The following is a 15,760-nucleotide window of genomic DNA, read 5'->3' on the forward strand; positions in this document are numbered from 1 at the left end:
CTGTCTGGCGTGTGTGGTAGGGCAGAGGAGCTGTTCCTCTGCACGCCACAGCTCCACCTGCCGACAGGAATTTCCCTCTGCAGGTGCATTGCACCCACTGCTGGGTTCCTGCAAATTTATACGCTTGTGGAGCAAATCCGCCGTGTCAGCGCACGTCTGGTGCGCTGACCACAGAGACGATTCCGCAATCGTTACAGTATGACCAGCCCAACCAAAATTCCCAGGGCAGCGGAAACCTTCGATTTGTTTCAGATGTCATTGCCTGAGGCAAAGGCATAAGTGGATCCTATTATAGGTAGGATCGCACACTACATTAAAGCAGTTAAAAAATCTGTCCTCGTTCCTGACCCCAACCCATATGGAGATTACCTAGATACTGGGTTGTTTGAACCGCCATTTGCCTCATGGGAAATTGGGGCCTTGTTGGAAGAGTTTGATTTTGATTGGAAAGCCTTTTGCGATTTTTATATCGCAAAGAGCGCGGATGAACTGAATGATTGTCTCGACTCTATGTACCTTTTGATTGATTCTGATGAATGTGATGAGTGTGATGTGGATCTGGTGATTTATGTGTGGCAGACTATTTTGGACGAATTGCACACATATCAACCAATTATTTCCAATAAAGAGACACCATTGTCACATGATTATTCCTGTCTTTCTGGGGTAAAGCAAGTGAGTTTGGACACTGTGCGACCTAAAATGAATGGGTGTGCCTCGACTGTGGACACCTGCGTGAATTCTGATGAGTTTCTCCCGTTTGTTTAGAGGTTAAATCTGTGCGATCTGATGCCTGTTTCTCAGATGTTCCTGCCGATTGTAATCGGCGTGAGTGTGTCAGTTTTGTCAATGATTTGTGGGATCCCTTGTCATGTAAAAACAGATCTTCTTCTCTCTGTACTACTTTAAGATCCTCCATCTATGATCTTGCTATGGGGAAAATTCCCAAACTATGTAGTTTCAAGAGTAAAATTAATATGATTCCTCATGTTGTTGTCCCAACTTCCCCTAACATTGTTCAGTATGAATGCTCAGACCTAGTCAGGTGTGAATGGGAGCCCCCGTTCCAGAAAAAAAACAGCTCAAAGCGTTGGTGTATGAATTGGAGAACGATTCAGAGTCGTTCTGTGAGTACTACATTGCCAGAAGTGAATCTGTCTTGAGAGCATGTATAAGTTATGCTTCCGAGAAAAAAAAGGGGTGTGAATTTGACTTTGTGAGTCCGCTGATTTGTATGTGGAAAATTATTCTGAATGAACTATGTGAACGTCATTCAGGTGACGTTTGTAAAGGTACATTGTCAGCTGGCGTTTTTGAGATCCAGCAATCCAGCTTGGAGACCTCAGAATCCCTGTCTTTGGAGTGTTCGGTTTCGCAACCTAAAGCAATTGTGGATTCGCAAATTTTGCGTTCTGTCTCCTCGGATTCAACATCGTTAGCCGAGTCTAAGAGTGAGACAGCACTTTGGTTTTGTGAACCTGATACTGAAGCACCTTTGCTCTGTCCAGAGAAGATGTCTCTGAGCCTGCCCTGTATCATGAATAAAGACATTATGTCCACTCGCATTGACATTTGCGAGTCTGATTCTGAAGTGAGTACTGACTCTCCACCCAGTAATCTGGATGAGTCAATATTACCTTGTTTAAAATCTCCTGCAGTGTCCCTAGAGGCTCGTCTAGGTATTGAAACCATTGTTACCTGTTTCTCTGCTATTGTGGAATTGCAGTCTGGTTTGACTGCTATGGAGGAATTTCCCTGCAGTGAAACGAAACTCAGAAGGCCAGAGTTAGTTTCACTAGATATTTCTGTGTATCCCTGTCCTGATGATGAAATTCAGTCTCAGTTTATGGTGGAACCTTCCCTGGGACATCTGCCCGGTTCACAAAATAAAGTTCAAGCTTTGCCCTGTAACATGGATAGTTCAGAATCCTTCTTAGGAAACTTGAAAAAGGATGTTCCTGAGGTCCTGTCTGACCTCCTGGAGATCTCCGAGTTCCTCCCAAAGGGTGCAAAACTTGTAGGAGACGTCTCCTGCCCCCCAAGTCCTTCTGAGGTGTTGCCCACTTCAGTAGGCATTGCTGCCTTGCTGGCTACCTTTTCAGCTCTGGTGGAGCTTCATTAATGTATAATCAATAATAATATTGCAGTCACAGAAATTTCTGAATTTGAGTCTAAACCTTTGTTTGAAAGTCCAGTGCTTGTGACCACTACTCGTGATGATTCTATGCCCGGTCCTGGTTTTGGTTTTCTCGTCTCGGTCTCTGAGGTTGGCAGTTCCCCGACATGTCCTGAGGTCTCTCCTGTGCTGGTGTACCCCAGTGTGCTCTGTGACCCAGAAAGCCCAAGTGTGCCTCGGTTACCAGCGTACTCAGATGCTTCCTCGGTGGAGACATGTTCTGATTTAGCCTGCCTGCTTGCATGCCCAGAAGTGGTCCCTGAAAGTCTTGATCTTGATGGGTGTCCTTGTAATTCTGAATCCGGAATTGTCATTGGTTCCATTGGGGTTCTTGGTTGTTCTTCATGTGAGCCTGGTGATTGTTCTGCCCTCTTGGGATCTCTGTGGAGCTTCAAAAGGTTCTGGGAGATTCCGGGAGAAGTTTTGCTTGGTACCCTGGATGAGATCAACGGTGGCTTTTGTGTTTTAAGGGACACTTCGAACAGGTATTGTGGCAAGTTTGGTATTTCCGGACGCTCCTTGGAAGGTGGTGGGTGTTGATGGCTTCCTCTCTGGTATCCACAGTCCTGATGGGTGTTACGCTGAGACTTGTAGTGCTGATGGGCATGTTTCGGTGGCTTCTGTTTCCGATGAGGTCAGTTTCGGGTGGCCTGACTCTGGAATTGGACCTTGTCGGGCTGTCCCGACCTTCATGAGTCTTCAGTTTGAGTCTGTTGCTAATAGCACTTTTGAGGGTCGTCTGGAATTCGACCCTGGAGGGGGGGGGGGGAGGGTACTGTGATGATTTGCTCAGCTGCCTGTGCAGGCAGGCAGCTTTTTGACCATTGTGTAGGTTTGCATGCTGCAGGACTCTGGAAAGAAGAGCTTCTGTCAGTTTTGCAGCTTGTGCTTGCAGAGGAATTTGCATACGTTGTCATGCAAATTGCCTGGCCACATTCATTGGCGGCGTGTACTATAAGTACTATGTCTTTCCCACAATGCTTCGCTGGTCATAAGGAGTCTTCCTGTGAAACACTCTAGAGAGTGTCAGCCATGCTCTTTGTTTGAAGATCAGCTTAGAGTAATTCCTGGAAACTGTGCTAGGCAGATTCCCTAAGTGCAGTTAGGATTGTTTATCTGTTGGTTTGTTCTGTTGCTGTTGTCCTGTCCAAGGGGTGGTCGACAGGAAATGGTTCTGATCTCTGTTCTTGGAGTATAGCTGGTGCAGCGGTTGCTACCAGCTATCTCTTCTGTTCTGTCTCCTGGGATCGCGCTAGCCACTTTTCGCTAGCGCTGTGGATCCTTCTGTTCTGTCTCCTGGGATCGCGCTAGCCACTTTTCGCTAGCGCTGTGGATCCTTCTGTTCTGTCTCCTGGGATCGCGCTAGCCACTTTTCGCTAGCGCTGTGGATCCTTCTGTTCTGTCTCCTGGGATTCGCGCTAGCCACTTTTCGCTAGTGCTGTGGATCCTTCTGTTCTGCTACTCTGTACCTGGATCGCGCTAGCCACTTTCGCTAGTGCTGTGGATCCTATCTCTCGCTTGTCCCTGTTTTCGTGTGTCTGTCTTGTCTGCTACGGACGCTTGCTGGAGGCTCGGTGAGGTAACCGTTAAGCAAGCGTTCGCGTCCTCTGTTTCATGTTTGTCTATCGATGGTTAGTTAGGCGTGCTTGTCTCTATTGTGCTTATCACGTGGAGACCGCGCATAACCGCGTGCACTGTTGCGAATGAGTGCGGTGTTCGCGGTTAGCTAGCGTTTGTTATTTTCTGTATCTCCTCATTGTATGATTTGCTGTGCCTTTGCTACTCTCGTGCTCCGCCTTGCTGTAGCCTTGTGTCACGTCTGGCGATCGCACCTCTCGCGATCGCGTTCCTACTTCATACCTGCTGTGGTGTGTGCACAGTCGCGGGTTGGCGACTAGTTTTATGCACACACACACACAATCTGTCTCTGTGCTCACTCTCAATAGCTTCTCTTGCGATTACGGTTCTTCCCTTCGTACAATTCCTGTCTGGCGTGTGTGGTAGGGCAGAGGAGCTGTTCCTCTGCACGCCACAGCTCCACCTGCCGACAGGAATTTCCCTCTGCAGGTGCATTGCACCCACTGCTGGGTTCCTGCAAATTTATACGCTTGTGGAGGAAGTCCGCCGTGTCAGCGCACGTCTGACCACGGAGACGATTCCGCAAACGTTACACAACATAACCTAAGTACTTCATGCTTCTTTAGGAAAACTGAGCATAGGTTACATGATCACTAATTATGTGTTTAAATGTAGCGTATTATGACAAATATTCCCTATTCACCTTGTCTAGTGGGAAGGGAACAGATCTGCAAAGAATTTCAGAAATCGCCCATTCACAGCAACTACTTTGCTGCTAGGTGTTGTGTATGCCAAATGGATAGGTGCAAAGTCTGCTGTAGCTGTGTGTTTGTGGGATAAATAGAATTTGGTGATTTTATCTTCCCAGAAATAATTTACTTTCTATTCATTTTAAAAATGAAAACAAGAAAAAAAAAGGCACACTTCCCAATCTTTTAAACAATATAATATGTTACTGTAGATGCAATCTACAATTCTTATGTGGCCATTTGAGAAGGTTTGCCAGAAGAGAAGGCAAAACAAAGCGAATTTTCAATAAAATACTACTATATTTAAAAAAAAAGGTGGAAAAGACAAGGTAAGGGTTAAATAGGGGTTAACTGGCTGAAATCCCAATTATGGAAATTAGTGGGAGGAAGTGGTTCATCAGATCTCTAATTAATTCCCAATAAAGGATTAATTAAAGTTAACTGGCTGAATAATGAACCATTTGTTTAATTGTGGACTTTAAGCAAGCATTATGTTGTAAAACTCCAGGCACCTCCCAACATGAGATCTGTGATCTAAGGTAATACAGACTGCACAAGCAAAACAATGAAATGTTTTCAACAGCTCACGATATGAAAACTGCAATTGTCTGCAGCAGAAAACATTCATTTAAGAGCCGTTCTGACAGGATTTAATCAGCATACATATAGTAGAGAGGACACTTGCTTTCAGACGTGGTGTCATTGGAATATATCTTTGGAGTCGGATAAATACAAACAAGCCATGGGTGTGTCTTGAGCTTATTTCTCAGAGTGAGGCCCCTGCTACATTAATCTATTTTCCCTCGTTATCCTCAAAGCAATATGTGCAGGGGCGTAACAAGACTTAAAAGGGTCCCCCTGAAAAAATGATAGCATGGGTCCCCCTTTGTCCCAGAACCCCATAGGATCAGGAGTCGGCAAATGGCAGCAGAGAGTGTTCTACTGTAAAGCAGCCTCCGGAAGCAAGATAAAATTACACATGCTCCTGCACACAGTTTGTGTGACTAAATGTGGAGGTTTCTTTGCTAATTGGATGCACTTGCGGTTGAGGAGAGGGAGGTGGACGGGCCCCCAAAAGCCTTTGGGCCCCCCTGCAATGGCAGGGGTTGCAGGGGTGATTGCTACACCTATGATTATGTGTCAGAAGTGGGGATGTTTGGGTGATCACTTGGTATAGGATCCCTCTTACTACTTCTTACCTATTCTACTTTGCTTAGGACGCTCCCGCCTCAGCTGTTTTTGGCAGTTTGGCACTACAAATTGGCATGAGGAAGTGGGCTCAGACCCATAAAACCCCTTGCCAGTGCATAGTAAGTTTCATTTTTGTATGACGTTGTTTATCCGGTTCAGCACCGCAGTGTCGAAAACCTCATGCATCCGAGCAACGTTCACCTCCCATTCATTCGCCAATAACTTTATTGCTACTTATCACAATTAATTGATCTATATCTTGTTTTTTCTGCCACTAATTAGGCTTTCTTTGGGTGGTACATTTTGCTAAGAATTATTTTTTTTTTAAATCCATTTTAACAGGAAGATTAAGAAAGAAATGAAAAAAATTCATTATTTCTCAGTTTTTGGCCATTATAGTTTGAAATTAATATACGCTGCCGTAATTAAAACTCATGTATTTTATTTGCCGATCTGTCCCGGTTATTACACCATTTAACCACTTGACCTCCAAGGGTTTTTAAAAATAATTTTTCTATTGGAAGGTGTATAATAGGGTATTTGGATGTGGTTTTACTTTTTGGCCAGTGTGTTCTACAAATAGAAACAGAGCCAAGTGTTTATTATTTGTTTATATTTATGTAAACACAGGAGCGTAGAAACTCGTACTGGTGGTGGTACAGTGGTTAAATAATGTCCCTATCACAATTTATGGCGCCGAAATTTTATTTAGAAATAAAGGTGCCTTTTTTCAATTTGCGTCCATCACTACTTATAAGCTTATAATTTAAAATAATATAATAACATACTCTCTTGACATGCATATTTAAAAAGTTCAGACCCTTGGGTAACTATTTATGTTGTTTTTGGGTTTTTTTTATTGTATTTTTTTTTTCTTAATAAAAGATGTATGTGGGTAATTTTTGGTGAGGGAGGGAAACAGCTAATTTTAAATGCAAAAAAAATAATTGTTTAATGAAAAATATATGTGGGTGCAGTTTACTATTTGGCCACGACATGGCCACAGTCAAAAAGTCCTGGATGCGAACGATCTCGCATCCAGGAACTAAAAGAAGACGGAGAAGTTTCCTGGGGGAAGAAATATCACGCTCTCTCAATAGAAAGCATCGGTTTTTCTGCGGGGAAGTTAGATCGGTGAATGGGAATTATATTCCCATTCACTGATCGGGGGGCTAGCGGCGGGCGGCGGAAGCGCGCACGGGAGCGCGCACCATGCGGCGGCAGCAGCAAAGCCTATCTGGACGAGTAAGTTCGTCCAGATAGGTCGAACTGGTTATAAGTTAGGCCACTTTCTCTTCATTCCATTTCTGTTCTTTTTAAATCAATTTTAAATACACCTGGGTGCCTCTTAACCATTTGTGCTTCTCACTCTCTTTGGAGGGTGTTCTGGTCCCAAATGGTTCAGCCACAATAAGCACCATTTTTTTCCATAAGAGAGTGATCATATCCAGCATATCCTGGACCCCCCTGTGAAATTGGGGTTGTGAAACTCCACCTGCTTAATGTGGTTGGTTGCCCCCTGTGCAACCCACCATTTTGAGTACCAATTCAAAATTTTTATATATCTTACTTTTTGGTGACTTTTGCAATATTTGGGCTCCTGTTGTCTCTGTGCTTCCTTTTTAAGGTTTTCAGTCACCTCCTCTTCTCCATCTCCCATAAGAAAAACAATGAGGAAGGTTAACTGAATCCAGGCCCCAGTCTCAGGTTCTGACCTAAGCCTGCACAGGAGCAAAAACGCATTATGAGGAGACATAGTCCTCATATGGATTTAAACAGAAACTAAAGGCTCTTAGAAAATTCCCCATACACACACATTCCCGACCCTCCTGTGATTATGCAGAAATGATGAAAAGGGGAATATTTTAGGTGCTTTTCTTCTGTAGCACTCAAAGTACATGGGCAGCTATGGAGAGCTGTGGCCACTGAGGGCTGGTGCACACCGAGCGGCTTTTTGGGCGTTTTCAGATCCGCTTGCGGCTGCGGATCTGCTTGGTCAATGTATCTCAATGGGGTGGTGCACACCAGAGCGGCAGGCGTTTTGCAGAAACGAAAAATGCCTGGGTGAGGCATTTTTTGGATTTCGGATGCGTTTCTGCCTCAATGTTAAGTATAGGAAAAACGCAAACCGCTCTGAAAAACGGCACTTCAGAGCGGTTTTGCAGGCGTTTTTGTTACAGAAGCTGTTCAGTAACAGCTTTACTGTAACAATATATGAAATCTACTGTACTGAAAACCGCAGCAGCAATCCGCAAAACGCTAGCAAAACGCCTCATAAAAATAAAAAAAAGCGTTTAAAAATCTGCTAGCATTTTGCGGATCTGCTAGCGGGTTTTGGTGTGCACCAGCCCTTAGAGTGTGCTCAGTATGGAGTTGGTAAATGCTCTCAGTGATTGGCCAATCATGATTAAAAGTGTGATCCAGGCTTAAAGAGAAACTCCGACCAAGAATTGAACTTTATCCCAATCAGTAGCTGATACCCCCTTTTACATGAGAAATCTATTCCTTTTCACAAACAGACCATCAGGGGGTGCTGTATGATTGACATTGTGGTAAAACCCCTCCCACAAGAAACTCTGAGGACCGTGGTACTCCTGGCAGTTTCCTGTCTGTGAACCTTGTTGCATTGTGGGAAATAGCTGTTTACAGCTGTTTCCAACTGCCAAAAAAGCATGCAGTAGCTACATCACCTGCCAACAGTAAAAATGTCACCATGTCATAAATGTCAGAATGTAAATCAGGGATTTAAAACATTTTACAATGGGTAAACACTGACTAAATCATTTATACATAATTATTGTAAAAATAAAGTACATTTTTATTACATTATTTTCACTGGAGTTCCTCTTTAAGGGTGCATACACACTACTAATTTTGATACGCTAATTTTACCACTTCCATGTAGTATGAGAGCTTACCTACACAACCTGTTCATAGTATTCAAAATCTGTTGGTCCTCATACTACATGGAGATGGTAAAATTGGCCATTGATTGGCCAATTAAAATTGAATGCGTGTATGCACCTTTACTAACCTCCCACTGTCATCTCAAAACACGATGTGCAGCTATATAGATATTTTTTTCAGGAACTTATGGAAACATACAAGAGGGAAATCAAGAACAAAAATATGTTAATATTTTAATTTAATCCCTCACTACTTCTACATTTTAAACAGTGACTATGTTTCCTCATAGAGGCTATTATGGTTTGAAGCTAAGCAACCATTTCTATTATTTTGATACAGTTTTCCATGAAAAAAACATAAGTTGTTTAGTGAAATGAATTGCAGTCAGTGGGAGAAACACTTTGAAGCAGAATCAAACTCTTGCACAGCACAAAATGAACAGTCTTTATTCCTCATATAATTTCTGAAGAAACCAACTGCTCAGTGTTTCTGTGTCAGTTTAACCAGCTTAAAGTGTCTAATTAGTTCTTATTAGCACCTGTGAATAGACTGCAGGAGCACCACTGAAGATCTCTCCCCATATAGTAAACACTGAGGGGTAACCCTTTCAGTGCTCCAAGCAAACATAAGTTGCTTAGTGAAATTAATTGAGGTCAGCGGAAGAAAAACGTTAAAGCAGAAATGGTCTCTGGCACAGCACACAATGAAAAGTCTTTATTCTACATGCAGTTGCTGAAGAAGCCAACTGCTCTGTGTTTCTTTGTTTGTTTACCCAGATCAAAGTGTCTAATTAGTTCTTCTCAGCAACTGTGAGTAGACTATAATGGCAAAACCAAGGATCTTCCCATACAGGAAACACTGAGGCTTAATCCTTTCAGTGCTCCCTGCAAAGTGAAATCAAGTTCTAAACTTCAGTTTTTTGGGGGATTTTCATGAATTGTAATGGAGAATTTATTTTCTTTTTTCTCTACAATGTTTATCATGTTCTGGCTAATGTTTTATAGTAGACAGGAAATTAGAGTTTAGTTCCACTTTAAAAGATCACCAAAAAGAGTCTTTATATAATTTTTGGTGTTCTGTGAATGGCACCCACCAGACACTGAGACACTTCCTTACATTTCAGGAGAGGGCAATGACTGACTTTTTTTCAGTGTCATTTTATTAGTGATAAATCCTCACAAAATATTACCTTTTGATAACATTTTGCAACACGAAATGACACTAGTAAAACAAATATCAAACTGCCACTTTTGCCACTTATCTTATCCTGGCCAATTCCCACTGCAAATGAAACCTTAGGCAGCAGAAAACTACATATTTATGCACAGATCTCTGTTCCAGGTCTGTTCCAGTAGACTGGTGGCCAGAGAGAGCAGTTAAAAAGTATCTAAAAGGACAGACTTTAGTTTGTCAAGAATACTAAACAAAACATGAATGCTTACAAAAAGGATAGGCATGGTTGAACACCCTGCCAACTACTGTGAGAGCTGTAAATTATCTATCAAATTTTTATCTTTGGTAAAGCACAGCAGCGCTAATTAGTAACACAGAAAAAGGAAAACATTTAATATTATGTTTTGGCTCATGGAAGATCATACCTCAACTAATCTGTGTGTTGAGCTGAAACGGGGTTGAGATCCAGCAATCACACAATGCTGATGGGTTTGGTTCAAGTTATCTAGTTGAAAAAGAACCATAATGCATTTAATGTAACATAAGGTAAACATCGTTAAAAAATATTTGTTTTTGAGGATATTATCATTCATGCACATCACACACACAGTTACTCAGCAGTAATCTTAACGTTATACTGAAGTCAGCGTAAAAAAAGTTAGATACTCGCCTATGGATAGGGAGAGATCCAGATCCTAGAGTCTTCCCAGTCTTCTCTCTGTTTTCTCAGTTCAGCCCTGCCACCCCTGTTGCAATTATTCGACCAACTGGTAGAATGGGCCTTTGGGGAATTTTGGAAGGCTTCAAGAAACACTCATATCCCCACCTGCTTCTGAAAACAGGCAGCTCCATACTGTGTATTCAAGACCACACCTGCATGCAAGAGCACACTTGCATGCACAAGCGCATATGGAGTACAGAGCTGCCTGTCTTCTGAAATACTCCCGTACGTGATGGTCACAAGTGGACTAGTGCCAATGTATGGGCAAAGCTTCTAACAATGGGTCAACTTATTGACTCAAATGTGATGTAACACTCTCTCCATTCACAACCAGTGTTGAGTGTCCTACTAACAAATTGGTATTCAGCTACACCTACCAAAAAATATATTATTATTTTTGTCCATCTATACTATCAGGGTACAAAGTTATACATTAACCCTTAACATACCAAGCAAATTCCTCAGAGGAGGAGCCCTAGCTATTACAAATAATTGATTCCAGATTTTTGTTTGTGTACCCCATCAGTTTAGGATACGTAATATGCAATTCGACTCTAAATATTCTTTCGGGGAAAAAAACAAAACACATTTGGCATTCATTATAGATTGTAAACTTTTAAATGTTTTAAACTGATTAAAATGTCACCCATCAATTTAGGGTTAAGATTATGCAATAAAAAAAAAACAGCACACGCCCACTTTGATTGCCACCAAGACTCTTGCTTGAGATACTGGGCCATATGCAATTCCCTTTTTCTCCTGAGTTTTCTCCTAGGAGATATAGTTTCATCTTCGATTTACAGTAACTTTTTAGCCCTTTGCAATAGAAAAAGTACTAAAAGTAGATATAAAAATACTGTTAAAATTATTTTGAGTGTTTGTTTGTTTGCTGGTGGTTTAAAATGCATTTTATTTACAAGTTGGGAAAATACCACCTTGGAGAAAACTCAGGAGAAAAAGGGAATTGTATATGGTTAGTGCTGTAAAAACAGCGCAGGAGATTTGGGTGCAGTTGGCACTACCATAGGCCGTAATAGGAATTACGGCTATAGCGGCTCTCAGTGAGTTATCTGGGTGCTATTAAAAGACGGAGCACAAATGACTACAAAAACACTGTAATTCGTCTGCCAGCAATAGCTGGAAGCCAAATTACATCTTTACCCCACTATCCATGGTGGCCTGGAGGTGGAATAGTAATGAATGCCACCGCGACTTGTACAGGAACATGGTTAGCCGTTTATTGGCTTTACCCTGCAGCCAAATCTCCCTGCGTCCATTGCGTCCTATGTTTTAACTCTTAGAAACATGGTCCAGCAGAAATGTGACATGTGCTAACAACTGTACCAATGGCAACACATGAATTACAGTTTAATCCCCAAAAAACATAATTTGATCAACCAAACAGCTATGAAATTATACTTGGTAAATAATGTTGATGTTTGGTATTAAGGGTTAAAATAGCCCAAGGAGGGACAGGACTCACAAACTCTGTAGGACATAAGCAATATCTTCTATTCAAAACAGTCACACTACTAACCACAACCAATATGTTTCATCCCATATGAACATAGCAGGACTTGCTATAGGTAAATAAGTGGCTGTGAAACTAAAGGGGCCTGTACGTTCCCATAGTGAAGTTCTTGTTTTTTTTTATAAACCTGGGCTGTTCTAAATGTAGCATTTTAAAAGTAACTTGCTATGGAAATTCGATGCACATCTGCTTACATAACCATTTATTCATTTTTAACCTTTTAGCAATCCTAAAAGGAGGGAGTTTTTATTTTAATGTCCCTATACACGTCACTAACATTCTCCACAGTACTTTGCAGAGTATATAGTCTTGTCACTAAGCACCACTCGGAGGGCTTCATGTGTCCATCACAGAGGCTAGTTTTGTGGTAAGCTAATCAGGGCTGTGGGGTCAGTACAAAAATCATTAGACTCTTCAGTTATGAAACCACCGACTTTGACTCTAGGTACCAAAAATTGCACTGACTCCTTAGTCTAATTCTCACCAGGACTGTGGAGTTGGTACAAAAATCATTCAACTCTGACTATCTGTTTATTGAAACCACTGACTCTTGAGACTTTTGAGATGAGGGAGGAAACCAGAGTTTCATATATGCAAATCCCATGCAGATGGTGGCATGGCCCAGATTCAATCTTGTAACTGCAAATCTTCACCACATAATAGCAGAACATTTTAATAAATCAATTCAGGTCTGCTTGATCGCTTTAAGGACTTCCAATGCAAAATATATAATCTATTTTTTACTCACCTGGGGCTTCTTCCAGCCTTTCGCAGCAGTCTCAGTCTCTTGCCCCAGCCCTGGTCCTCTTCAGTGTGCCTGGTGGCCGGCCGTGGTGGCAATGATGGCGAACCACCACCGTTGGGGTTGGCTCATGTGTGCCTGCGCATCTACGTCACCTGGCGCATACTGCGCCTGCGCAGTACGGCGCTGCAGCGAGGGACTGAGACGGCTGCAGGGCTGCAGCAAGGGACTGAGATTGCTGTGAGGGGCTGGAGGAAGCCCCATGTTAGTAAAAAATAGATTATATATTTTGCATCAGAAGTTTTAATTTATTCCCACTGCAAGTTTCAGGGGATCTCTCAATATGCCTTAGTAAATAATGACCAGTTTATCTGTACTCATCTTCAGCAGCCAAGTACAGCAACAACTTGTACAGGTACAGTTTCAAATTGTTATCTTTTCCACTTTAAGCTTGAATTCATATATGAGAAATGACAGACACAATTACCTAGAAACACGCTGCTAGAAAAGGAATAGCTAGAATGCATTACGTTGTGATGCATAGGAGTGCAGAGGAACAATTCTTGCTCTAAAACTAACAACTTAATGCCAACAATGTTTCAGCTAATGGTAAAGCAATATCATGGTTATCTGTGGTGATGCCATGCTCTATAATGCCAAAAGCACTGGTTGATTCCCAGTTAGCTATGTGTTGCTAGCAAATTGCCATCAGTGCAGAGAGACCTTCAAATCTTAAAATCTCCATATGAAAAAGACTCTAGTCTGCCCTTGAAGAGTAGCAAAAGTGATGCTGAAATGACGTCACACAAACTGCTATTCAATTAATAACACCACACAAAATATTTGATCTCCTAATAGAGCTATAGAAGTGACAAGATTGTCCGTAGTGGCTTGAGACATAGCATCAGTGTCACACAGTATTTGCGATGAAAGGGTTCAAGGTTGTCCCAGAATATTATTTTATTATTAGTATTAGCTTCTGTTGTAACTCTTGGCAGAAAACAATCTCCTGTCAGAAAATTGGAAATGTTGTATACACAATCCCTTTTACAGACTCTTTAATGACTGAAATCAGCCCAAAAGCCAAGTGAGGGTAAAGAGGTGTGAAAGTGTGCACCAATTTATCTTTACTTTATTTGTTCACGAGAACCAATTTATCTCACTGAATATACAAGGCTTTCTGAGAATGGCTGTAGGGCATTATTTATTCCTGCAAAGTGACTTTTGACATGGGGACAAAATAGGAGATGCCGTCTTAAAATGAGTGGCCGTAGGCCAAATGTTTGTGGGTTCGTTTAAACGTTGGATGCCTGATGAAACGTGTTTCCCTGGCAACCTACCCGTCCATCAAACAGTAAACAGATCTGCACCTGATCAGGAAATTTTCTACAAGCACTATATAAATCAAAGAGTTAATGCCACACTTTATTTCAGGAAATGAGATCATTAGTTTATAATCTGCTGTACTAAAATTTCATAGCTTCCCTTCCTTGAAATTTAATATCATATTAACCGTGGAAGGGGTGCTGTGAAATGCTATTTACAAAATGCACATAAGATTAATAAAGCCATATTTTAAAATAAAAAAAAAATCCTTTAGTTGTATTAAAATATTTGATTTTGTTCATGAGTTAAATGAGGTATGGAAAGTACATTTACCAGTACAACATAAGAACAATATGTATAACTGTCCAAGAAATTCAAATGGCAGAAACATATATTTTGCAGATATATTACAAAGGAACAACTTAAAAGCAGGGCTTGGAGCACAAGCTTTAAGAATTTATAGATTATTAATAAATACAACTTTTAATTTTCTCTAAGATTACAAAGTAAAGCCTTTCTGCATTTTGCTTGGCTCCTTCGTGTTCCCTTTATGTCATTTAATTAGCATAAAAAAAATTATAACGCTCGTCAGGTTTTTATGCAGTCTACATTTTTTTCCTAGAGAAATTCAGAACTTCATGTTCTCACTGACACAGGTCTATGATGGAGAAAATGTGGGAAAAGTTCCCCAGTCAAGACCAAGACAGAAATAAAAACCTAACCATGTATTTAATCTTTCCTTAAAGAGACCTTGTACTGAAAAAAAGTTCCCTGGGGGGTACTTACCTCGGGAGAGGGAAGCCTTAGGGTCCCAATGAGGCTCCCCCCTCCCCTGTAGCTGCAGGCAATCCAGCGCTGGCTCCTCCGAAGTCTCCAGCAATCCTGGCTTGACAAGCCTGACAAGCTAGATGTATTTACCTTCCCTGGCTCCAGCGGGTGGCGCTGTTGCGGCTCTCAGCACGGAGATAGGTGGAAATAGCCGATCTCCATCGGGTCCGCTCTACTACGCAGGTGCAGGAGACTTGCGCCTGCACAGTAGAGCGGCCCGACAGCGATCGGCTATTTCCGCCTATCTCCGAGCAGAGAGCCGATACTGTGCCTGCGCTGGAGCCGGGAAGGTAATTATTTACATCCCTGCTATTCGGAGGGCCAGAGCGAGACTGCCGTGGGACACAGGAGGACGGGGAAGCCTCGATAGGATCTGGAGGCTTCCCCCACCCGAGGCGAGTACCCCCCAGGGGATTTTTTTCTCGTTACAGGTTTTCTTTAAAGGAATCCTTAGGTGTACAAAAAAAAAAAAAATAAAACACTACCTGGGGCTTCTACCGGCCCCCTGCAGTCGACCTGTGCCCGTGCTGGTACTCTAAAGTATAAAATTATAAAGTTAAAAGCAGTGGCTGGATAGTGTAATGGTTAAGGGCTCTGCCTCTGACACAGGAGACCTGGTTTCGAATCTTGGCTCTGCCTGTTCAGTAAGCCAGCACCTATTCAGCAGGAGACCTTGGGCAAGACTCCCTAACACTGCTACTGCCTATAGAGCGCGTCCTAGTGGCTGCAGCTCTGGCGCTTTGAGTCCGCCAGGAGAAAAGCGCAATATAAATGTTCTGTGTTGGTTTGTTTGTAAAAGACAGATGCAACAAAAACGTTTCATCTTCTGTGTGCTGCA

General features: G+C 42.1%; 1 protein-coding gene across 8 annotated transcripts in view; it reads right to left on the reverse strand.

Annotated features, from left to right (window-relative positions):
- FTO (FTO alpha-ketoglutarate dependent dioxygenase) overlaps window positions 1-15,760 on the reverse strand; it is a 613,541-nt gene that overhangs the window by 522,767 nt on the left and 75,014 nt on the right. For all 8 annotated transcript variants that reach the window (XM_068260512.1, XM_068260511.1, XM_068260518.1 and 5 more), the window contains exon 5: window positions 10,200-10,279. In XM_068260512.1, coding sequence (XP_068116613.1) covers window positions 10,200-10,279 — 80 coding nt within the window. The remainder of the gene's footprint in view (window positions 1-10,199; window positions 10,280-15,760) is intronic.

This window comes from Hyperolius riggenbachi, chromosome 11 (assembly GCF_040937935.1).
Source record: "Hyperolius riggenbachi isolate aHypRig1 chromosome 11, aHypRig1.pri, whole genome shotgun sequence".
Classification (NCBI taxonomy): domain Eukaryota; kingdom Metazoa; phylum Chordata; class Amphibia; order Anura; family Hyperoliidae; genus Hyperolius; species Hyperolius riggenbachi.